Here is a 24,820-nt window from a genome sequence, read left to right as displayed (position 1 = left end):
ACCCCCCCCCTCTGTTTCCAGTCTGTATTCCTCTTTACAGGCTGCTGCTCCCACTATCAGTTCGGGTTCACTGACTTTTGTAGGTTCCTTTTTGTTTTGCGGAGAAGGGGGTTTTGAACTTTTTGTCAGCCTCTTCTCAGAGCAGCAGATTTCTTAGCATCATTCTTCATCACAGGGTTTCACTGCAGGCTGTACGGCAGAGCAGCATAAGGCAGAGCAGCCAGAAACAACACATGTTGAAGCGCTGACCCATAGTGCAATCAGCAGCCTTCCTCAGAGGCATTTTTCAAAACCCTCGGGGCACCCAGAATTTGCTGACTACTCAATTTGTGCTGCCCCAAATTCCTGACGTTTACACAAGAAAACCACAGGATCAAGAGCAAAAAAAAATTATGTTTTCTGATCCTTTTTCTTGGGCAACTGCCTGCGTTTTCTCAGAGCATATCAGTTTCTTTCCTGCTTCTGTTTGCATGATCAGAGGAATGTAAATAGAAGCCTCCAGTCCCAAGGGAGAGGGATTTGTTAATATTACAATATGTTATCCAAGTACTGAGAGTTTAACAGATAGCTTTCCCCAAAAGGAGCACCTGGATTTTATTTCATTTACAGTGATCCAATTAGCAGTCATCTAAGGAATTCTGAAAAATTGTTATGTGTGACTGGAGCAGCTCAGGGAAATTTGTTGTTCTTAATCCAGATGCAATTCTGTCAGGAGGAAATGTGCCAAAAAAAATATAAATAAAAAAAGCCCACAGTTAGTCCAGCCAAGGTGAAGGGCACTGCTCATCCTGTGCTTGGCCAGTCGACAGTCTGCATCTATCACCTGAGAGACAACAAATGCTCATGTCATCCCATCTCCTAAGCTCCATCCATCACTGCTCTGCCAGGTTGTTGTTTTGTATTTTTTTAAATCAAGGTGGATGTTAAAAATCACCTGCCAATCTACTTGTTGGCAAGAGTTATTAAGCTTTGCACACCAAAGAAATATTTTGCTTTCATCCTGACACAGCCCTGTGAACATGTTTGGTCTCTCCCAGTCGTCTTACAAGGCACCTTGACGACATTTTCTGCCCGACACATCCTTCCTGAGCCTGCTGGGATGCTCTGTGGCACATAGGAACCTTCACACTCAGCGCAGCCTTGAGGCTGCCACCTCCAATCCCTGCCTCAGGAGAGACCATGTCTGGTTTCCAGAAGATGCCAACTTGGATATTGTCCAGCTAGTGAAGCAGAACTCAGAGTAGCTATAAATAGATTTCTGAATCTCTGCTGTGCTTGGAAGTGATCTGGAAAATAGCATTCCCCACTTCTGGGAACTAAAGTGCCTTAAGAAAGGCCCCAGAGCAGAGCAGGCATCTTATCTACGTGGAGGGCTAAATAGACAGTGTTCTCATTTTGTTTTATCAAATATTAATGCCTAACTGTGGCTTGGCTGTCTGCAGGAAACAGGCACCAACTCATTCTAATATAGCAAAGTTCTTCCTGAATCATGAAGCTTTGGGGAAAATAGATATATATATATATAAAAAAATCACAGAGGTTTGTTTGTTTTCCCATTTCTAACAGTACTCTGAGTTCCAGGTCAGTCTGAAATGATTAACAGATCTGCCACATCAGCCTTCAGCACAGGCACAGAATTATCTCCTATCAGCCTTCAAACAAAGCAACAAGAGGCTTGTTGGGATAGCCAGTGTTTAACAGGTCACTGCACAGAAAAATGTCTCAAGCCGGATGAAAGGGGGAGGATTTGTGCAAACACTGCCCTGAAAAAAGAACCAGCAGTAACATCTTCTGCTTTGTTCACATATTCTCTTTGCTTTGCTGTGATTGCATACAGCAACATCCTGTAAAGTTTGTAACAGTCAGTAGCCCTCTGTTTACAGATGTGGTTTGCCCTTCAATTCTCCCTTAAACAGAAGGCATTGAACAATGAAGTCATGTCATTTTATGGAAATTGAACAGCTACACAGTGCCAAACACTCTATTCCACTGTCCGGCCACTAGGTCCTAGTATGACTTGCCATTCCTTGCATTACTGCATGAAGCTACAGCTCTTCTACAGAGAGGAAGTGAGTGTGCATCATGCCCTGGACAGGCTCTTAGTGAAGATACAGGAAGGGTTTGAATTAGGCATGGGTCACCGTACAGCAGGCTTGCTAGTGAAAGCAGAGCTCAGTCGAGAGGAGATCCTGTGCTACTCATACACAAATATGGGGAGTGGGGGAGGTAAAGAGAGGGCTGATTTCCAACTCTGCCCAGGGCAGCTAGGCAGAAGCTAGGAGAGGCACAGGAAGGAGCAAAGAGCAACCTGCAGGGACACCCTAATCTCCTCACAGCTCAGTGCAGAACAGGGCTGACCCCAGAGCAGCAATAACACACAAACACCTGTGCAGGTTGGGATCCTTACCCAGGTGCACTACCAAGAAAAGATGGAGAGACCCTTAACCTGCATGATTTACTAACATTATTACCAGTACCTCTCCTTCACAGAAAGGCTTTTTACCAATACTGCTCCCCTACCTTGCTGTATTTTTCCCCACCTAGCTTCAGCAAGCTCTGGAAGAGGTTCTGCTCTCAGATCTCCATACATTGCCTTTAGTTTGACCTTTCGTAAGCCCATTCCCCAGATTCAAGAGTGGGATACTTTAAAAGTTTTACTCACCAGGGAGATTTCGCCAGAAGAAATGCAAAAGAGCTAGTAGGCTTCTCACAGGCTTTTATTGTCTCATTAAGGAGCATCTAATGAGAACTTCCTCTCTTGCTGAATCACCCTCCGTCCACCTGCACCCACCATCCGCTGCTGGTACTTTTAAGGCTGTCTCAGCTCCTATTCTTCCCTCCCTCTTTCCTCTTAACTATTCTGAGCTCAGTTTTTATTTCCATGCTCTCCTCCAGGTCCCAAGGAAAAAGTACCATCTCCTCTTGAGATGCTGCTTGGTTGATTTGTCCCTGATAGCTCTGCAGCTTCTCCCACCTCCAGAGTCACCTGCTATACTCTCTCCTCCAGAGCAAAGCAGCTACAGCTCTGGTTGAAATCCTGATTTAAAATGCTTGCTAAAACAACATAGAACTGCCAGGCATAGCAATAATCCACTGCTATCAAGGACTACATGCTGCAAGTCACCCCAGGCTTTAACTCCTTGAGATGCTTGTTAAATCCTTGTCTAAGATCCTGTCTTCCCTACAGAAGCAGCTGTGTCATAAATACAGTTGCACTGTGGTGGTGCCCCAGCATAATGAAAATGCCATGCTGACTTTTTCTCGCACTAAAGAACATCAAACCTTTCTGGCAGACCCTAATCCGGCCAGAAATGGAACACTGACCTGGTACCACTTAGCCTGGGTTTGGATCAGGATGGGTCACAGTCATGTTGTAATGGGATTCTGCCCATTCTGTTTTCGCTCACCCGAACTAGCCTCGTGACATCATTCCTCCCACCTGCACCAGGTAGCAAGGTATCTCCTTCCCTTGCTCCCTTCCTTTGAGGACAGCTCTGAACCAGCGCAGGGTGCACTCAGAAGGCATGGGCTTTGGGTTTTCTGCCATGACAAAGCCTCTAGCCCCAAATCACCTGCCAAGCCTTTCTGAGCTCTATCACCAAGATGTTTTGGTGATACCATGTTCATCTCACCCACCTCCAAAGCAGCAATGCCCTCATCAGAATTCTCACACTGCCCTGCTACTTAATACCAAACACCCCAACTACCAAAACTTGCTTGTTCTCAGCTCTCCCCATGCACAACTGAACCCAGCACACCCCAAGTGGCTCTGCACATCCCAACCCTATTTGTAGGAGTGGAGCTGTCTGCCTCCACACGGAGCGGCCCCTCTGCAGAGCCAATCAGGCCAATGCCAGCAGGACAGCCGACCTGCGCCTTTCTCAACAACTGCAAACACCAGAGGTTCGGGCTGTTCCTGAAGCCCAGCACCACCCATCTGGTCACATCTGAAAGAGCCTTGAGAGCAAATCTGCGTCAGAGGGGGGCACAGCTGCAAAAATGCTGTTTGCTTATCTTTGGATTTCTTTTTTTCATTCAAGCTTTTTTATTTACACACATGGCAAATATGAATATCAGAGAGAATGAATAGCCTGCCTTCTAGTTAGGAATGAGGGACTACCATAGTTGTCACTGTAATAATGATCTAGTCTGAACACGAGGGAACTTGATGCAGTGGGAGATTTATCTTGGAACCAGTCCCTGGGTATCCTAACCCTGACTGATGTCAGCTTTGCACAAAGGCTTGGGATCAGACCCAGCATGACAGAAGTATTTCTGTGACCATCCTGCAACACAGCAATGGCCATGAGCTGTTGGTTTGCGTTGATAAAACATTCCCTTTCCCATTTTTTTCCCCAACAGTACTTTGACAGATGTTCTCAGGAACAGCTGTTTGAAACTCTCTAAGTCCCTTCTCCGTCATGCAAGGAGAGAGCTGTGTGAAGGCACACTACTTTGCTTAACCATAATAACGTGCCACTTAGAGAGGAGGCAACTTCTGGGAGGAATATTGCAAGAGAGAGAAGACAATTTAGTTGTGGGCTTAAATGGGATTTGCCGAAGCTGTTGTGCTAATGGCACACTGTGCTTGGCTGGGATGCCAAGGAGAACGTGATGCTCTGTAGGTTGCTCTCCTGGTATTTCAGCAGCAGTTCCTTATATCACACAGACTCTCTGCTGCATTGACATCAGAACCCTGTACCCATCTGGTATACCCACAGGGCCCGGAAAATTGCCTCCTTTCCTATCCCAAACTGTGACACTCCAAGTTCAAGGGTTCTGGGATGATGAGGGAGGCACAGTGGGAGGCCAGGGCTTTGGTCCAGCAGTCTCAGAGACGCTTGTCATAAGGAATTATGTGGGCTCTGCAAACAGATGAAGAAAACCAGAAAGAGCAAATGCCAATCTGCACAACCTTGACACTGCAATCAATGCTGTCGTTTGCCACCAGGAGCAAGTAAACAGCCCCAGCATTGCACTGCATAGCAAACATTGCAGTTTTATCTGGATGACAGGGAGCAATTTGTGGTAAAGGGTAAATCTTTCTGTTCACTCATGCTTGACATACGGATGGTCTTGCTACATTCCCTGATCTCAGTGGGATTATGCATGAGTTTAAGGTTAAGTACATGCGTGCCTGTTGGATCACAACCTTCATTTAATGCTGTATGACCCAGCAAACCCATAATTAATCCCTAACGTGTTCAAGTGACAGATCTCTCGGTACTGTCATCCACGCAGAAATGAGGGACGTGCACATTCATACATTCAGGCTGGGATTCAGTCAGAATCCAGCAGTGAGGTTCCACAGCAGCTTCCTAGCAGCATAAATGGGACAGTGGCAGTTTATGCCATGTTACAGGTAGGGGAAGGAGGTGTGATACCAGCACCTGCTCACACAGCTGCCCCGTGTTGGGATGGGAACCTTCCCTTCTACCTAACCAACATTTTATGCCATAATCATCAAAGCTGTTCAGAGGGTGATCAAACTTGGGACTGCTACCTGCATCAGTCAGGGGAGAGTTACTGGGAGCAATTTCCAAACTGTGGGCATTGAATCTTCTTATCTAGTAGCTTTGTTAGCAAACATGATCATGCTCATTTTGAATGGATCACACAGGCAGCACAGCAGGCTGGGTATGTTTCTTTTAAATAAGTTTAATGGAGTTTAATATCCATTCACCAACAGTACAAAACGACAGGTTTCAGCTATACAAGGGCTAGAAGCAGGTCAAACACAGATGTGAAGCATTGCTCAGGAACAGTTACACTGAACATCAAACCTGAGTAAGTGGGACACAACCAATAACTCATCTCAGGAGAGAAAAGATGAATGTTTTCCTAGCTAGCCCAGACCCTACAAAAATACACATAACCACCTCATTTAATCCTATTTCTTTAAAAGTTGCATTTGCAAAAGTGCTTCCAGGCAGATCCCACTGCATGTTCATGCTGCTTTTTTTTTTTAATTTAATCATTTTCTACTTAAACTTTAGCAGCCCATGTGCCAGATTGATATGATGCACAGGAAAAGATGTATTTTCTTTACTGATTTAATTATAAGGGATTTATGAAGCAGCTCTTCCCTCCACCCTCTTCCAGGATGAAGTGCCAGCTGCCTATAGTCCCAGCACACCTGCATCCAATTTTGCCCCCTGGTGGAACCCCAGAATTTTTGCATCCCAGCAAAGTCTGGCTGCCAGAAAATCCTGGCAAGTGCAGGGAACACATCCTCTCAGCGGGTCACTTGCCATGTAGGAATGCCGTGGGGGTGAACCCAGTGGCGATGCAAACAGAATCAGGTGCCTACAAGGTGACCCCGCTGGGCTCAGAGGCTGCTTCACATGGCTGAAGGACGCTGGAGAGAAGGGAAAATAAAGGGAGGCCTGTCAGCAGAGTCACAGACTCTGAGACCTTTTTAAAGGGTTGCCTGCTAAAAATGGGAAGTTGTGACAAATCAGCAGGAAAAAGAGAGGAAGAGAGGAAAAGGAGAGAGGAGGAGAGAACTGCCCTCCAGTGGTGCCCGTGCTGAACCATGCCCACTCAGAGCCTTGGGACCTCTGCTTCCGAGGCAGACCTGGACTTCCTCCTGCTGCTCAGGCTGCCCAACACCGACTCCTCACTGAAGGCCCCTTCAAAGGTTGACAGGATGGACTGGCAAAACTTCTCCTTGAAATCTGGCCCCACAAAGACATACAGGATGGGGTTAATGCAGCTGTTGAAGAAAGCAAGGCTGGAAACCAAGGGGATTCCTATGTAAAGGGCCATTTTCATCTCATGACTGGAAGAGTTTTGGGATATTTCTAGCAAGGAGAAGACATGATAGGGGAAATAACAGAGGAAAAATGAGACCGTGACAGCAATGATAATTCTGTATGGCTTCGCAGAGCTGGCTAGCTGCCTTCTTTTCAGCTTAACAGCAACAATGCTGTAGCAGATGAGAATCACCGTGAAGGGGATGAGGAACCCACATAAGAACCGTGTTATGATCATTGCTTTGTGCCTCATCCTCCACAGCCTCCGTGTCTCCTCGGCCGTGTAGTCATCAGACAGCGCAAAGTTGTTATAGCAGCTGGTGATGTTACGGGAACTGAGCGCGGTGTCACGAAAAACGAGGTACGGGGAGCTGAGCAGGACGGCCAGGCCCCACGTCCCCAGCGCGACCCTGGATGCCAGCTCCGGGCTCCTGCGGTTGTGAGACCACACGGGGAAGGCCACGGCCATGCAGCGGTCCACGCTGATGACCATCAGGAGGAAGACGCTGGCAAACATGTTGAGGAAGGCGATGGTGCTGTTCAGCTTGCACAGCAGCTTCCCAAAGGGCCAGTGGAAGTCCAGAGCCGTGTAGGCAATGCTGAGGGGCAGGAAAAAGGTGAAGATGAAGTCAGCGATGGCCAGGTTGAGGAACCACACTGAGTTCACCGTCTTCTTCATCTTGAAGCCTGCAATCCAGATGACCAGGCCGTTCCCCGTCACTCCCAGCACGCAGGCAATGCTGTACACCACCATGGAGAGGACATGCAGGCTTTTCTGGAGGCCAGAGTAGTGGTCGTGGGCCGTGGCATTCCCAGAGGGCATGGAGGGGGAGCTGTCAGTGAAGGGTGATGGGGACGAAGAGACGCTCTCCATTGCCAGCAAACTGGGGTCCTGAAACCGTAACAGCACACACTGCTATTATCTGCAGGTCTCATAGCTCTGGGGAGAATCTTTGATTGCAACTGCACACAAAATGGATATACAAACATGAAATATCCACTTAGAATGACTTAACAATGACCATACTTCTCTATAGAACATCTGTTTCAGAATGGCAGATGAATTCTTGTGAGACACGAGGAATTCAAGCCATTTGAGCAAGATCCCAGTGAACCGAGACAGTGGGAGGAAGATAGTCTGAAAGTTTTGTGTTGATCTGATCCTGTCATGAAGGGATGATGCCAGCAGGAAGGGGAGACATTTAAGCAGATGCTCAGTCACCACGAGGACAACTCAGAGTCCCAGTGCTGCAAGCAAAAACCCAGGGACCCACCAGGACTAGCACAATTACTCATCTCTCGGGAAGTCCCTGGATGGCCACAGAGATTGTCACCCACACTGACTGCCAGCCCACTGACACTGGGAGGCAGAAAATAAATGATATCAAAGATCTTTTTGCTAGCAGCTCTTTCCACACCAGAGGGCCCAGGGGGCTGTGGGCAGGGGGATGGCATCAGCCAGCATGGTGTTCCCTGGCACCCTGTGAGCCCAGACACCAGCCCAGGCTCTGCCGCTGGCATCGGCAGTGTCAGAACAACTCATCCATGATCAGTCTGTGACAGCAGCCAGCCCCGGGCTGAGAACAGAACCACAAAAATCCAAATCCCACAGCGGTGGCCAAGCTCTTTGGTGACCGACAACAAATTAACAGAGCTAAAAACTGTTAGAATTGTTACATTAAAAGATTGTTCCTTCAACAACTATCGTAGTAGCATAGAATCATTAAGGTTGGGAAAGATCTCCAAAGATCAAGTCCAACCCCCGCCCATCCCACCGTGCCCACTGACCACGTCCCTCAGTGCCACATCTCCACAGCTCTGGAACACCTCCAGGGACGGAGACTCCTCCCTGGGCAGCAGTGCCAGTGCCCGACCGCTCTTTCACAGAAGAAATTGTTCCTAGCATCCATCCTCAACCTCCCCTGGTGCAATTTAAGGCCATTACCTCCTACCCCATCACTGTTACCTGGGAGAAAAACCGCATGAGGACATGTACGCTCCAGGCAGAGCAGTATCCAAGGTGAGTTTTGGTGCAACAGCCACCCCGGTACTCACACACCCACCTCTGTGCCCAGCACCCCTCACGGCCAGGACCCGGCCGCACTCACCACAGCGCTGCACCGCTCCTGCTCTGCCTGCAGCCCCAGCCTCACTGCGCCTTGAGACGCTGCTCTTCACCGTTATGACTCACAGTGCACACTCTGCTTTTCCATCACTCGGGATCACAAGGAATTTACTGGGACTGCTTATTCCCTAACCCTGTTCCTCAATTTACCGCACATTGATTTAACCCCTGAAGTTCCATCTGTGGTCTCTTGGGTCAGGTTGGCCAAACTCAAGTGCCTGCTTGGGTTCGAAGCACAGACACAGTGCAGCCCTACTCCTGCCTGCACGCCTCATCCTTCCGGAGCTGAAACATTCTTCCAGGGCACCAGGACACCCCAGAGCGCACCAGGGCTGCCCTCCGCAGAGGGAACGGGGCAGGCTCTGCTCCCCCGGGCAGTGCTCCCAGCCCGCACCGTGGCCGAGTACCACGCACAGCGGTCCCGCCGGGCTCTGCGCATTGCCCCGGCCGGCAGCCCCGCCACGAGGGCGGCTGGAAACCCCCGCGGGGTCGGGATGGGGGCGGCAGGGAGCACCTCTAGGGCTGGCAGGGAGGCTCAGGGGACCTCGGCTGGCGGGGAGCCCCGGTGCTGGGGAAGCGGGCGGCTCCCGTGGGCTCAGGGCCCCGCGCAGCCCCCGGCCAGGCCAAGGTCAACCCGCGTGCCGGCAGCGCCGTCGACTCCGCCTGAGCGTGGGCCAATGGGGAGTGGGGAGGAGGCGGAGCGCGCCGCGGATTGGACGAAGAGTTTTCGGAGTGTTCATCTCTCGGGCGCTGATTGGTCGAGAGCTGGAGGGGTGTGACCCGGCAGCGTATGCTAGGCGCGCGGGTTCCCGCTGGGCGGCTGAGCGGGCCAGGATCGGGATCAGGATCGGTGCGGTGCCGCGGGGCCAGGGCCGGGCCGGGCTGCGGGGCGGGCAGGGACCGTGCAAGGTGGGAGCAGGGTGGGCGGTGGTGCTTGCAGCACGGATGTCGGGGCGGGTACCGGAGCCGGGGTATGGGATGTGACGGAGCCACGTGCGATGGAGCAGGTGAAACGCCAGGGCAGTGCCCATGCCCACGTCCCACCAGGAGGGTGGCAACGGGGCTCTCCCTGGTAGGGTCTGTGCAGCTTTGTCCTCCCTGCAGCCCTTTGCCAGCAGCGTGCATTCGCACTGCACCCCGCACAATGCTCCTTCATTTCAGCCCGCTGCCAGCAAAGCCCTGGGGCAGCCGAGCCTCTGAGCCCAGCGGGAGCCGTGCTGCTGAACGGAGCGGATTGCTTAACAACCAGCTCACGGCCCCTCTGTGGCCTTGCGGGGTTAATGGATAAAAAGACACTTTGTGTGCAGCCAGGACTGGAGCTGGGCTGCCATGCCTGCCCTGGGGTTTGTGCGCTGCTTTGTAATGCTCAGTGCTGGGGGGCTGCTGCCACCTTGGGCTTAAAGCAAGTTTAAGTCTAAAGCCTGAGCAAAATGAAATGGTACTGCTGGAGTTTATCATGTTTGCCCATGGGCTCCCCAAGTGCCAGGACAAGGGAGGGGTAGGAGGAAACCCCACACCTTGGTTGTGCAATAACCAGGTTGGGGGAGGACAGGAGGGTACTGGGAATGGCCACATTGCTGTAATAAACACCCTCCCTTTGCCTTTTGCAGGTGCCATTGGAGGTAGTGGACAGATGGCGAATGTGGCACAGGGTGCTGGGAGCCTCCCCAGCGCGGAGCTCTGGGCCTCCCACAGCAAGATGCTGCTGGAGCCACTCGACACCAATGACCCTGAGGTGAGAACCATTGGGACACCGACCTCCTTGAGCCAGGGGCACAATCCAAGGCCAAGCTGCTGGGACTTGGCCATCCCCAGTGTCTTGCTACACACAGAGAGGGCACCCTTCAGCTACATGCACGTACTATGGCTGTAATTTTCCCACCATTGCTCATAACTCTCTGCCTGGATCTCAGATACCTGCACCCACCCAGCAGCACGGCTATTACCCTTGGCTCCAGCCCAAGCAAGAACTGAATTATCTGATGGCTTTGTGGTAGATAGAAAACCATTATATGTCAGGACACATGTGATTAACTGTACCAAGAAGGGACCTCATCTTCCTTCTCTAGCAGCTTTCAGGCTGCTCTCCATCGTCCTGACCCCTCTGAGAGTGCGTCCTGTGCTATGCAGCACCCACACCTCCATGTAGAGTCAGCACAAGTGAAGCTTTCTCTCCCTCCCCAAGGTGTACAGCATCATCAAGAAGGAGAAGCAGCGGCAGAGGCTGGGGCTGGAGCTGATTGCATCAGAGAACTTTGCGAGCTGCGCAGTCCTGGAGGCGCTGGGATCCTGCTTGAACAACAAATACTCTGAGGGCTACCCTGGACAGAGGTATGGGGCCAGGGAGAGCCTGAGCCACCCAAAACTAAAACCCTTGTAGGGAGGGGACGGGGACCATCTGGACTGCCATGTTTACCTCAAGACCTCCTCTCTGGGAAGGAACTCGTGTCCTGGTGCTGGCAGCCAAGCTCCTGCAGGGCAGCATCTGACCCTCCCAGCTTCTGTTCTTGGCCATGCACCAGACAACTGTAGCAGGGTCACATCTGCTGCTTGCAAACACAGCAGTATCCTGGCCTCACAGCTGGCACCGCCTTGGGCACACATTCCTGAATGAACAGATTAGTTTTAACTTTGAGGTTTGTTCTCAGCAGACACCAACCTCAGTGTAACTCCTTCCCCATCCTTTACTGGCAGGTACTATGGTGGCACCGAGTTCGTAGATGAGCTGGAAAGGCTGTGCCAGAAGCGAGCCCTGCAGGCGTTCCGGCTCGACCCCCAGAAGTGGGGTGTCAACGTCCAGCCCTACTCAGGTAATGGTGTCCCCAGGGGAGCCAGCACAGGCTGTGGCGTTCTCTGCATGCCCCAGCACCTATGAACTGCCTTGTGTGCTCCTGCCACAGGGTCACCCGCTAACTTTGCGGTGTACACGGCCCTGGTGGAGCCCCATGGCAGAATCATGGGGCTGGACCTGCCTGATGGGGGCCATCTAACCCACGGGTTCATGACGGACAAGAAGAAGATCTCTGCCACCTCTGTCTTCTTCGAGTCCATGCCCTACAAGGTATGGAAAGCTGCTCCAGTGGGAGTCAGGTCGTGGACTTCATAAGTGGAAGCACCTCTTGACAGCAGCTGATCTTCACCCATGCCAAGGTGGATGAACCCTCCTCTTCCTCTCCCAGGTGAATCCCAAGACTGGTTACATTGACTACGACCGACTGGAGGAGAACGCCCGCCTGTTCCACCCCAAGCTGATTATAGCAGGTAAGGAGCAGCCCTTACACACCAATCCTGAAGCTAGTGGGCAATTGCAGTGGGATGCTGCAGAATTATAGAATAGAATCACTGAACATCCCAAGCTGGAAGGGATCCATGGGATCACAGAATCATTAAGGTTGGAAAAGACCTCTAACCATGTTCCTCAGTGCCAAATCTCCAAGGCTCTTGAACACCTCTGGGGACGGTGACGCCAACACCTCCCTGGGCAGCAGTGCCAGTGTCTGACCGCTCTTTCAGAGAAGAAATTATTCCTAATATCTGACCTGAACCTCCCCTGGTGCAACTTGAGAACTTGAGGCCATTCCCTCTTGTCCTATTGCAGGTGTCAGTTGCTACTCACGCAACTTGGACTATGCCCGCATGCGAAAGATTGCCGATGCCAACAGCGCCTACCTCATGGCCGACATGGCCCACATCAGCGGGCTGGTGGCTGCTGGCGTCGTGCCCTCACCATTTGAACACTGCGACGTCGTCTCCACCACCACCCACAAGACCTTGCGGGGCTGCAGGGCTGGCATGATCTTCTATCGCAAAGGTGCCTGACCTGAGCTGGGAGAAACACTCTACCCAGGCCAGGGGAGCTGTGGATTAAAGCTCCTTCCTGCTCCAGCTGGGAAAGAGGAAGGGCAGAAAGATCCGGGGCATCCCAAAGGCTCAGATTTGAAGAGGAACAAGCAGAATTTCCTTCCCGAGTTGCCTTATGTGTGACCCTGCTCTCTTCTCTCGCAGGCACCCGCAGCACGGACCCCAAGACAGGAAAGGAAACGCTCTATAACCTGGAGAGCCTCATCAACCAAGCAGTCTTCCCGGGGCTGCAGGGAGGGCCGCACAACCACGCCATCGCAGGTATGCATCTGTGCTGGTGAGGAGAGGACAAAGATGTCCTGGCTCAGCTCAGAGCCCCAGTATCAGTACAGAGGGCTCCAGCTGTGAGGTATAGCAGCAAAGAGCAGCCAGCTTGATGCAGCTGAGGGAGAAACCAGGCTGTTCCTATCCTGCATGGTTAGGGGAAGGGATTGTCCATGAGCTTTCTTGGCTTCCAGGATGACTTTTGTTGGTCCCCAAAAGCTCACTGCCATGCCTCATCCCCAGGGATCGCTGTGGCATTGCAGCAGGCCATGACTCCCGAGTTCAAGGCTTACCAGCAGCAGGTGGTGGCCAACTGCAAGACGCTGGCAGCAGCACTGATGGAGCTGGGCTATGACATTGTCACGGGTAAGGATCAGCCTCAGCTGCCTGGGATGGGGCCAGCTTCCTGTCCCAGGTGCAAACCAACCACTGGGGCAACACGGTTATGGGCACGATGGGCAGGGCTTTGCTGGAACAGTTCCTCAGAACTTCTGAAAAACTATTTCTTAACAGCTGCACTCTCAAGCTTCTTTTTTTTTTTTTTTGCTGAAGTCTCAAGTGTTCACTTCAACTCCCCTCTCTCTGCAGGGGGCTCTGACAACCACCTCATTCTCCTGGACCTGCGCAGCAGAGGCACTGACGGTGGCCGGGCCGAGCGGGTGCTGGAACTCTGCTCCATCGCCTGCAACAAGAACACGTGCCCTGGTAGGCATCCCACAAGCTCCATCATATCCTGCCCCATGCACCCGGGTGCCCCTCATGCCCTGTGCTCCCCAGGGCCATGCAGAGCTTCCTGCAGAGCTCCCAGCCACTGGGGGCCATGCACAGCCGTTCTGGAACGTGACCAGGTCACGCATCTGCTTGTTCTGGTGCAGGTGATGTCAGTGCCCTTCGTCCCAGCGGTCTGCGTTTCGGGACACCAGCTCTCACCTCCCGTGGCTTTCGGCAGGATGATTTCCGCATGGTGGCCCGGTACATCCACAGAGGTGAGGGTCCCATTTCCCGAAGCAGGTGATGGTGGCACAGGGCAGCAAGTCCCTGGCAGCCCAGCTCCTCTCCCAAGCGGCCTGGGGAGCAACCCCAACCCTACCAGCCATGGCAGGGCTGAGAGAGCCGCTGGAAGTGGCACCTGCTCACTGCTGGGGCTGAGCCACACATCTCCCACCCCGGCAGGCATCGAGTTGACACTGCGTGTGCAGAAGGACATGAGCCCCAAGGCCACGCTGAAGGAATTCAAGGAGAAACTGGAGGAGGAGAAATACCGAGGGGAGCTAAAGGCACTGAAGGAAGAGGTGGAGGCATTCGCAGCAACCTTCCCACTCCCAGGACTGCCAGTCCTGTAATGGGAGGCACTGGGCCCACTCTCAGAACCAAGGGAGCACCAGGGACCACGGCACACTCACACCCTCAGCATGAGCCCATCACCCTGGTGCCTTCTCCCTGCACCTCCCTGCTGGCACTGGCCCTATGCAGCAGCTCCTCGTCTGGCTCTTCCTTGCTTCTCCCCTCCCATTACCTAAACAGGAGTCCCTCTGAGCACAGACCAACATTATCACCACTAGATGTTACAAATGGGCCTGAGCAGAAGGAAATCCCTGGCATCAAGGCAAGGTTTGGGGTTGGGCTGTTGTGGGAGCAGCAGATGAGGTCACACAGACCTCCTGTGTGCCTTCACAGCCAGGAGCCAGCACTCAGGGTCCTGTGCCCAGGGACTGCACAGCCTTACAAAGTCTTCCTGGCTTCAGCCTCCAAGCCTCACCTTCCTACACCCACACCAGCTCTCCTTTTGGGTCTCCACACATTTTGCTGGGGCCAAGCCTCATCCCAAACCCAGAGAACAGCCCTGCTGGGGCCACCAGTCCAGCTCCACTACAGCACAAGCCAACATCTCCAGGGGTTTCTCAGACCTCTGAGGACATACCTTAGGTAGAACCATTTTTTAATAAGCACAGTAAAATTAAGAATTTAACCACAATGTATGACAAGAATTATAAGCTTTAAAAAATACAACCAATTTTTGTATTTCAAAAATATCTGAACCCAAATAAATAATTTTTTTTAAAGTACATTTCTCAGACTAGTCATTTGGTGTTAACATCTGTTAAGTTCTTGTGCAGTAACACAGCACGACACTGAGACATGCTTCTTGGATTTCTCCTTTCACACTCGCTCTAACTACTGACACAAGCATTCAGTACACACAGGCACGCACACGTAACTCAACATGCAGTAATAGGATACAGTGCTTTAAAATAAGATGAGAATTCATCACAGCCTCCTCGCGGCCCTCAGAGGCAGCTCCTACCCCAGCCCCATCCCCATCTGTGCTCTCCCTGCACCAGGGTGAGCAGCAGGGCCGGGTACCCTGTGTTTCTGCCTTCCAGTTAAAACGTATCTCAAGACCAGTGAGCCACTGCGACCTCCCCAGCTCTGGCAGCAAGCACGAGGCTCCCTCAAATAGCAGGGTACAGTCCTGCTCATTTTAACATTGTGCTTTTGGGGCACAGCATGGAGCTGTCACTCTCCTTCAGCCCACGCAGCTCGCTGAATTGCCCATCACACTTAGAGGTGCCTTTCCAAAGCGCTGCTACAAGCCCCGTGCCCTGCAGTGGGTCCTGCCCAGCTCTCCAGGATGCCAAACCAGCAGCGTGGGCCGTCACCTGCCCCGAGACTGTGGGCTCAGGGCCGCCTGCATTCATCCCAGTGCTGAATGAAAACCAAAGAACGGGCCTGGGGCAGGGAGACATCACCTCTCGCTCCTCAAGCGCTTCTCCCAGCCCTTACAAAATGGTTAATATTGCTAGAGTATAGGCAGTACTTCCCTAGTCAAGGCAAGACAGCTTTGGAGCTGCTTAGAAGTGATTGCTACTGGATGAAAGGAAATCCAAGCACTATCCTCTGAGAAATGAAACCTGTGTAGGGTTGGTATTGCCTACTCCTATGGCTGACCATCCTCATGGTGGGATCCCAAAGGGGCCGGCAGCACAGCTCAGAGCACAAGCAAGCAGATGTCTCCCAATGCAGGGAACAAGAGGAGCACAAACACCGAGCCCTGCCCTCCCAGCCACCCTGTCACGGGAGGCCTTTCCCCTGATGAAGTCTCCCGCTGGCCTTAAAAGCCTTCATCCCACAGCAGGCAGCAGAGAGGACGGAGCTGCAGCAGCCAGCATGCAGGAGCGCGCGGCAGCACTGGCAGGAGCAGATCGGGGCCATGCACAACACCGCTGGTGCTGGCATGGAGGGCAGCTGCAGGAAGGCCAGGCAGCACCACGCAGCAGCTGTGGGGAACCGGCCCTGCTCGTGCTGGAGGACTACAGCACGGTACAAGCCAGCTAACACGCGTGCCAGGATTCTTCACAGGAGCTGTTAGTAAGGTCTTAACTTGTTGCAAGTCTGCCGTTATTAGAAACTAGTGAGGTAACACAGCGAAGATGAGGAAAACGTCTTAAAGTGCCGATAGAGGGATCTTTACTGTGCAGTCAGATCAGAAGGACACATCAACGGCTGAGCAAAGAGGAATTCAGCTCCTGAGCCACGGGCCGCATCCCACTGCCCTCAACTGCGACCCAAGTTAGGTGCTGCCCAGAGCCTGGCACAGCTCCTCGCTGCTGCCCTGCGCAGGAAGGCGAGCTCGGGGCCATCCAGCTGTTCATGCCACAAGGCATTGGTGTCTTTAGGACAAATGCTCCCAGGCATGTTTCCACACAGCTCCTGCCCCATGGCCCAGGCATAGATAACACGGGGTGATGACAGGCCCAGCGAAGCCCCCAGGGCATCCTCCAAAATTCAGAACTGCTTTGTGGCAGAGAGATAAAGCAGGTCAGGCAGGTGGAAATGCAAGTATTGCTCAACAGGGCCTTGAATATCAGTACTTCAGGTTTGGTAGAGGAGAAGTGACTTATCTGATAGTTAATGAGCGCAGCTGAACATTCCAGATAAAGACCATTGTGACTATGAAATCAGTCAATGCTGATCATCGATCCTGCTCTGCTGCTCTGAGCTGTCAGCCTGCAGGAAGAGACACGTGAGTCAGCAGGCAAAGAGTTCCTCCCTCCCTCCTCAAACCCAAACACTGCAGGTAGTTTCCCAGCACAAAACACGAGCCGCTGTGATGAAAGCTTTTCCAGAGCTGTGAGTCAGGCAGGGTGCAGGGAGCTTCCGACTGCATGGTGCCTTCCTCATCCAAGGGAATCTGGAAGCTGTCCAGATGCACACAGATTGACAAGGAGACACCTCGAGTCGCTTCAGAAAGTACGTTTTGTATGGACATGGAAGTCTTTCACCAGCAGACCCAGTTACATGCGACAACAGTGTTACAGGAGGACACAGATAGAATCAGAGAAGGAAAAGGTCTTTGAACATGCAGTGAAGGTGTGCAGCCCCATGCACAGGCACACTGCAGCAACACCATGGCACACTGCTCCCCTTCAGGAAACACAAAGCCGTACTGCTTCCCCACTGCGCACCAAAGAGACCATCACAAGCAACTCCTGGCCTCAAAACCCCTCTGAAGAGTATCGTGAGCTCAGGTGTCCCGGCTGCCTCACTGTAGGCCACCACAAGTGATGCTACTACTTGCAACAGACTCTTTGCCTCGTTGGTTAATACCTCCTGGACTACTTCAAGAGCCCTCTGCGGGCAGGGGAGCAGGAGGCTGGTCCTGAAGCAGTGATGCTGGTGGCGGGATGACAGCCTCCCCAGGGAGGCTCCCTCTCTTTGGGGCACAGGATTCTGAGCAGCACGGTTATCACAGCATGTTTCAAGAGGGTCCAGGCTCATGCTGACAAACCCCAGCCTCCATCCACACAGACACTTCCACAGGCATGGAAGGATCACATTCCGTTCCAGTGCTGTCTTACATGATCATGGTAAACAGAGGTTTTAAAAACAAGCAAATAAAAATTTAAAAAAACAAAACTTGGGCTAATCTCATACAATCTTAGCTGTTCTCATCCTATAAACAGAAAAGTGCTAAAAAGAAATAAAACCAGGCTACCTTTCCTAGCAAGACTTCTTTCTCTTGCTCAGAAGTACCACGGGGGCTGCTATTACCACAAAGCACAGGACAGAGCAGGCTGCAGCCAACAAGATGCATTTCCTGCCAGACTCCAGAAGGAAGTGCTGTGTCCAGCACCAAGCTCCCAGCACCAAAGGGAACAATCTTCCAGTGGCATCACCGTGATGGTGGCACCGCCCTTCTGGCACTGACAGCAGTGTGGAAGCTTCCAAAGGAAAGTGCTTGTGTCTGGGCTCAGAGAGCTGCAGCTCTGCCCTGTCATGAACCACCCAGAGCACAACGTGAGAGGTAGTCGAGACATGGCAAAGGCTTGGCAATAAAATAAAATAAATTGGCACAGCCAGAAGCAGCATGCGGTGACACTGACCCGGCTTTGCCACAAAGCACAAGTCAATTCCCCAACAACAACAAAAATAGAAACTGTACAGATACAACGTGGAATCCACTCAATTCCTCCTAGCATCTCCTGAGCACTAGTACCTCACTGGCTGGGCAGCCTGCTGTAGAGGCTTGCTGTCTTGAAGCATAGCTTCAGCTGAATTGCACTGCTTGTCTCCCCATCACAAAAAGCACCTTCAAGCCCATTTGGTTCAGACCCCATCTCTCCTTCGCAGGTGACTCCCAGCTTCACAAGCTTTTAGGATTCCTGGTCTCCCTCCCACCCTTCTCAGAGGTCGCCCAGCAAACAGGACGTGACAGATTAACAAGGCACAGCACTCTACATTCACAGCAGTGGAGCCTTGGTGCTAGTCTCCTTAAGGAGCTCGTCCCCATTCCAGGTTCCAACAAAGCTGAAAAACTGGCAAACACTTCCTGGAGGGAAATCCATGTGCCTCTGCTGCTTTCCCTCAGGCCCAGGGACAAGCAATTCTGGGAAACTCAGAAAACATGGAAAAGAACACCACCAGCTGCTGCTTCACAGGTAAATGCACACTGCTATCCTGCCAGTTTCCACGTGTACACTGCTTACATTCCATGCTCACATGAGACATTACTGAGTTAAAAACATCATGTGGCCTTTATATTTCCCTTCTGGTCTCTGCCCTGACTCCATGGAAAGGAGCAACAGCTTTTAAGGCTCCGGCAGAAGCGCAGAGCCCTGCATGTTTTGGGAGCTGCACACCACTAAGCATTGCTCCACAGCACAGCCCGTCTCTCCCTCCATGCCATAATCCCCCTGGGATGCTACCATGATATATTTTAAAAGTTAATAGTGTCCCTTCTAACATTTAAAAACAGAGTGCCCAGTGTTTTACGTGATGGAACACCTACATTCTTAGCAACGGGGAACCACACTGAAATTCAGTCCCTCAGACACTGATTTCTATGAAGCAGAAATGCTTGCAAATACAATGGCTTCTTTGCCCCTTCCTGATGTATGACAGCTACTGCAGACAGCATCAATGCCAAGCACGGATGATCTTTATCAGAATCCGAGTACGCAGGCAGACAGCCTACACGCTGCTAGATTTTGTACAAAAAGCTGGGAACATAGTCAAATCTGAGCAGAGGATTCGCCCCCTGGCCGGGTTCCTGAATGTACTGCAGCTTCAGCAGCTCAGCTAAATACTGTACAATTTTGATATCTTCATTGGCAAGGCCCAGATGAAGCTTCAGAAAGTTCATCCTGCGGTTCACAACGGATTCCTCCGGTTCCCTTTCGTTGATGGGAAGGTGCAAATGGTGGCAGAAGGTGAAGAGGAAGGCTTTCGAACACAGCTGGGTGAGGACGCTTTGGACGTGCATGTAGTAGGTGCTGCCCCGTTTGATCTGCGTGCGGTGGTCAGCCAGCCTGGCCACCAAGGTGCCCTTGTACAGCGGGCAGCGGAGAGTCTTACTGTCTGCATCCAGGATGCTGACGTAGCGGCTGTACCGGCTGAGGGCGTGCAGCACGTTCACTCCGGCCGGAGACACAGTCCTGAAAGAGCAAGAGAGAGGTTCAGCTGGAGGAAACCAGAGAGCTACGAAGCGGACTGCCCGCTCCCCTGTATCACACCCAATTGCCCTCCAGCTTATGACACACTGCGGGCAAATAAAGGCTGGCACAGAAGAGGGAGGCTGTTCCGCCATCCCAGTCTGACAGACCCCAAGGGAACCTTATCTCCACGATCCCCACATACACTGATCTATACCGTGCGAGTGCTGCTTCACAGACACAGCCCTGTGGGCAGCTTCCTCCCTCGCAGACACAGAAATGAGGACAGGGAGAGAGGGAAGCGACATCTCTGGTAACAGAAACAGATCTTGCAGCAGCTGTTGGCTTCCTTCTGGACGTGACAATAAGGGAACAGAAATCCCCTTGCCACGAGCTCCACCTTCCCCCTGTCTGGTTGTTTTGGGAAGGAGCTGCCCTGAGGAGCTCAAAGAGGAACGAAACCTTCCTTGAAAAAGGAAGCCATCCTTAGACCAGAATATTCCCTGGCTGAGCCTAAGCATTCTTCACCCAGATGCAAATCTGCAGCACGCACACAATGTGCAATTATTCACCAAGCCTAAATTAATGCTATTTAAATGCAAATTACAAGCCTACACAAGCCCTACCTTCTGCTCTGCAGTTCTGCCTGCTTCAAATTGCTCTGGTGAGAAGCAGCTCCCAGCCCCAAACCAGAAGCACCAACTGCTGGTGCAGGAGCTGCCCCTGTGCACAGGCAGCATGCAGCTCTGGGAGAACAGCACCCGACAGCTGTGCCAGAATCATTAATTTAGCCTCCAAGTTCCTTCCCATGGCCCTCGTATAAATGGTTTGCTGAGAGCATCCATGTTAAACTCAACAACTAATTAACATTCCACAGAGAAGAATCTAAATGACTGACACATGTTACAAGCAGTTCGCTCTTTATTAAAAAAAAAAAAAAAAAGGGACTTTTCATCATACAAACTGCATCTAACCACAAACATTAATCAGCCAGCAAACACTCAGGGCCTCTAAAGACCTCACCAACAGGCAGAGAAGTTTGGAAGGAGCTGGTGGCAGACCTGGCAGCCAGCCTCACAAGCACAAAAATCAGGGTGAGCTCGCAGCTCTGGGTAACTCAGTCATCCACAACCACCGGAGATGCAATGCTCAGCAGCCTGGGAAGCAGATTTCTGTATTTCAGCTTTTAGGATGCTCAGAAACACTCCCTCAGAAGCCATTCCAGCTTGGTTCTGAGCTATGGACATTCTTCTCACCGCTCTGATTCATGCTTTCCACCTCAGTGACAGCAGTGGGCATTCCCTGCCACCTGCCATACCTGCACCCAAAGTGCTGGCACGCATCCTGGTAACACAGAAAATCCTTTTCATAACAACAATAAAGGAAAGGCCAAAATCTTAAGAGCTGAGCAATCGCTTTTTGCTAATAGGAACTACAAAGCCACATTTTAGGACTGGGTGCTGGGGGAGGGATGTCTGCCTTCGTGATGCTCTTTGCCCTGAACAGGTCTCCTTTGCATCTGAGCTGCACTTTCAGCTCTGCAGCCTCATGAACACTTCAGGCACTGGGTTTTTTTCCTGCATTAAAGCACATTATAAACACTGTCTCCCCCTACCCCTCCAAGAGGGTCCAGCACAACCGCAGACTCTGCACCTCTGTCCTTCACCAGAAATGCAGGTGTCACAGGACATTCACCAACACCAGCAGGAATGCTCCTGCCAACACAAACCAAGGTGCCTGCATACCCAAGCACTCACTTCAGAGACAATTATAGCTAGAAACGTTGAGAATTTCAGAAGGAGGCGATAGGAGGAATAGCAAAGCACAGGGGGCTCTTCAAGAGGGCTGCATTATCAGATTAGCCAGGAAATCATTAGGAGTTGTGTCTGTTCCCTTGTTTTGCTAGACTAAGATCTAAAACATCAGGAAACCTCCTAGCTAAAATACAGTATGAGCCAGGCAGTAAGTGCCCAGCAGATGTTTTAGATTAACTCTTAAGCGAGGCTGAATGCAAAGAAGCAGACAAACACAGCACCCTCCTACAAATACATCCCAGAAGCAGAAATCTGTGGCAGCTGTGTAGGTGATTACATAAAGAGAATGCCTCTGCACATCAAATCCTCTCTCAAATTCCCACTTACTAGACTCAGTTTTTATCATATACCTCGACACCAAGAAGCAAAGAGCCCCCCAGTTTACCTCTGGAGCCCAATCAGCTTCCATTTCTGGAAATCCACTACGTGCAGAGGGGAAGTGACCCAGTGCTTCACAGGTTTGGCATAAGCGCCACAGTTCGGCACAAAGATGGAGAGCGCGGTCACGAGCTTCTTGACTATTGCTTCATCTTCCCCCAGCACTACCAGGGTCCTTCCGCTGAGCAGAGAGTATATTGCGGGGTGGGCAAAGGGGTACTGCCTGATGAACCGCAGCGCGTTCTGCCCAGCCTTCTTTTTGTGCCGCTCGTTTGCGAGGCACACGGGGTGAGCAGGAGACGGTGTTCGGTCGGAGCAGGTGGAGGCGGCGCTGCTGATGTAGCTCGTGGAGTCTGAGCACTCGTCCAGGCTGGTCCTGCTCACCTCCCTGCCTGCTGCAGGGTAGCGTGAGTCAAGCTCGTGGGGAAGGAGCCCCCCTGAAGCGCTGTCACAGGGTGGGGAGCCCACAAAGCTGCCGCGCAGCCCCTGCTCAGCCTGCCGGTATGGCTGAGGGGGAATCCTGACCACACCGTCCTCATCGCACTGCTTCTGGCCCAGGCCGGGCAGAGGCTCGAGGAAGTTGGGGCTCTCCTTCCCAATACAGCAGGCAGAATCGATCTGCTCCAAGTTTTCCTGGTTTGAGATATCCTCCTGCTCGTCAGCGTTGTTTGGGTTTAATCTGGGGTTGAAACGAAGGCCTCCCTCTTCATCATCCACATAAGGTTCCTCATTAATTGCACTTGGGTAGCTCGCTTTGAAATCTTCTGGGATAAGAGACTCAGAGGGGCAGGTACTGAGGACTTCAATGCTGTCCTCGCTGACGGTCCTCCGGCTGCCCACCTTGCTCCTGCCCACCTGGGGGCTCGGGCTGATGGGCAAGCTGGCCTGGCTCTCCGATTTCATCAGCCCAGACGCAGATTTCTCCGTTCCAAGAACTTCAATGCTCTCACCGCTACTGATGCTCCCTTTAAGATCTGCATCGAGATAGTCCAGGTTCTCCTGGTGTTCAAAAGTTATGGATTCTGTCATTGCAGGTTCTTGAGGGTCATCAGTGTCCTGCTCCATCTTGATCGGGACGCACTCCACACTAGACTTGTAGGACCCCAGGCTGATAACCACTTTAGGAGCGGAGGACTCTTCTGAACACTTCCTGTCAGCAGCATCTTGACTGAGTCCCTGGCAGCCTCTGTACTGGTTTTCAGGTGCTTTTTCATCTAGAAAAGATACATCTTCAAACAGAAAGTTAGTTACTCTTTGTTGCTTCAGAAGTGCCCTACTGATCTGGTTTGTCAGGAGGTAGCACACATCGCCTCTAAAAGTCCTCTCAATGTGATGCAACTGATCTAGGGTTTGGGTGAAAAAATAAATATCGCAGAGTTCCTCCAGCGTTTTCAGCTTCTTGTCAAAGCATTTGGCAGGCTTTGCTTTGATGAGTTTGGGAGTGTAGGAGGGCAGGCGGGAGTAGAGGTGCATTTCGCCCACCTCAGCAGTGTCAGAGGTAGCCAGGTCCTGCTCGCTGCCCGCACCGGCCTGATCCAGTGTACATTCAGGCTCATATGGGTGGAAGTCAGACTCCTTCAGCTTCCTATAGGGGTATGACCTAATTTGCTTTAGCAGATCTTGATGCTCAATAATAGACTTTTCCACACTGGCCAGCTCATTAGCCTTCTCAATGGCTTGCGTTGTGTAATACCCTTTGTCGTTGGCTTTCTTCTGTATCTCGGTTTCGTTGTGCAGCACAGTCCTGGTGTAGTCGAGATCCTTCAGCTTCTTCTCAAGCTCACTAGCAAATGCCTTCCTGTTCCCTGTCTTCAGGCATTCGGAGGCTTTGGAGAACTCAGCAGAGAGTTCCTGAAACTGCTGCATGATTTTGTGCTCATCAGCAGAAATGTAGGCCATGCAGAAAGGCCTCACAAAGCCCCTGGCTTCCAGGTCGTACAGTGTCAAGTGGTGCACATAGGCAAAGGCCCCTTCCTTCGAGTCCCCCAGCACCACTTTGGAGTCCTCCACGAAGTTCAGCTTGGGGTAGGCGCAGCCGGGAGGGTGTCCCACGAAAGAAGCCTGGTAATCCACTGACATGATCCGAAGGGAGAAATAATTGAGATCAAAACTGCCCGGCACCTTGGCATCATCGGGGATGGTCAGCAGGGGCTGCGGCCCCACCTGCTCTGAGAACTCGGAAATGAGGATGAAGTCCCGGCTGAACTTGGAGCTGGAGACCTTGGCCCAGGGGTTTGCCCCGTGGCCGGCGAAGGGGAAGAGCGGCACGGAGTACTCCTCGGGCAGCGGCGGCTCCCGGTACAGCTCGTCCCCCAGCTCCTCCTCCCGGGTGAAGGCCACCACGTCAGGGGCGCTGATCATTATTCCCGCAGGGGGGGCCCCGACATGGAGCACCGAGGCCGCCCCGGCCCCCCCCGACCCCGTCTCGGCCGGGCAGCCCCGGCCCCGCTCCCCTCACGGGCGCCGCGGCACCGCCGCCATCTTGGGCTCACATGACGCCGCGACCTCTCACCCCGCCGCCCGGAAGCGGAGCCGCCACCGCCTCCACAGCCTCTCCCTCGCTCCAGGCGTTCGGGCGCTGTCGTGGTTCTCAGATTTAATCACTGCTGCGCTTTGCTCAAAGCCACCCTGGGCCTGGAAGCGAGAGAGAAGGAAAGGCCGCACCGACGCGGAAACAGCAGCGCGCTGGGG

The 24,820-nt window shown here is 52.3% G+C and overlaps 3 protein-coding genes across 3 annotated transcripts; 1 reads left to right on the top strand and 2 right to left on the bottom strand.

Moving 5' to 3' along the window:
* LOC110405618 (chemokine-like receptor 1) lies at positions 5,643-8,587 on the bottom strand. The gene has a single exon (XM_021411037.1). It carries the CDS (start codon positions 7,627-7,629, stop codon positions 6,544-6,546), a length of 1,086 nt encoding a protein of 361 aa, XP_021266712.1. The 5' UTR covers positions 7,630-8,587; the 3' UTR covers positions 5,643-6,543.
* Positions 9,675-14,348, top strand: SHMT1 (serine hydroxymethyltransferase 1). The gene is made up of 12 exons (XM_021411033.1): positions 9,675-9,789; positions 10,491-10,615; positions 11,066-11,211; positions 11,575-11,690; positions 11,781-11,941; positions 12,060-12,141; positions 12,479-12,691; positions 12,886-13,002; positions 13,249-13,371; positions 13,594-13,710; positions 13,881-13,991; positions 14,179-14,348. Exons 2-12 carry the CDS (start codon positions 10,514-10,516, stop codon positions 14,346-14,348), a joined length of 1,458 nt encoding a protein of 485 aa, XP_021266708.1. The 5' UTR covers positions 9,675-9,789; positions 10,491-10,513.
* Positions 14,928-24,797, bottom strand: SMCR8 (Smith-Magenis syndrome chromosome region, candidate 8). The gene is made up of 2 exons (XM_021411031.1): positions 22,137-24,797; positions 14,928-19,940 (listed from the first exon to the last, which is right to left on the bottom strand). Exons 1-2 carry the CDS (start codon positions 24,488-24,490, stop codon positions 19,487-19,489), a joined length of 2,808 nt encoding a protein of 935 aa, XP_021266706.1. The 5' UTR covers positions 24,491-24,797; the 3' UTR covers positions 14,928-19,486.

This window comes from Numida meleagris, chromosome 13, assembly GCF_002078875.1.
Source record: "Numida meleagris isolate 19003 breed g44 Domestic line chromosome 13, NumMel1.0, whole genome shotgun sequence".
In the NCBI taxonomy this organism is placed as follows: domain Eukaryota; kingdom Metazoa; phylum Chordata; class Aves; order Galliformes; family Numididae; genus Numida; species Numida meleagris.
The sequence above is the reverse complement of the archived record's forward strand: the minus strand, read 5'-3'. Positions and strand labels throughout refer to the sequence as shown.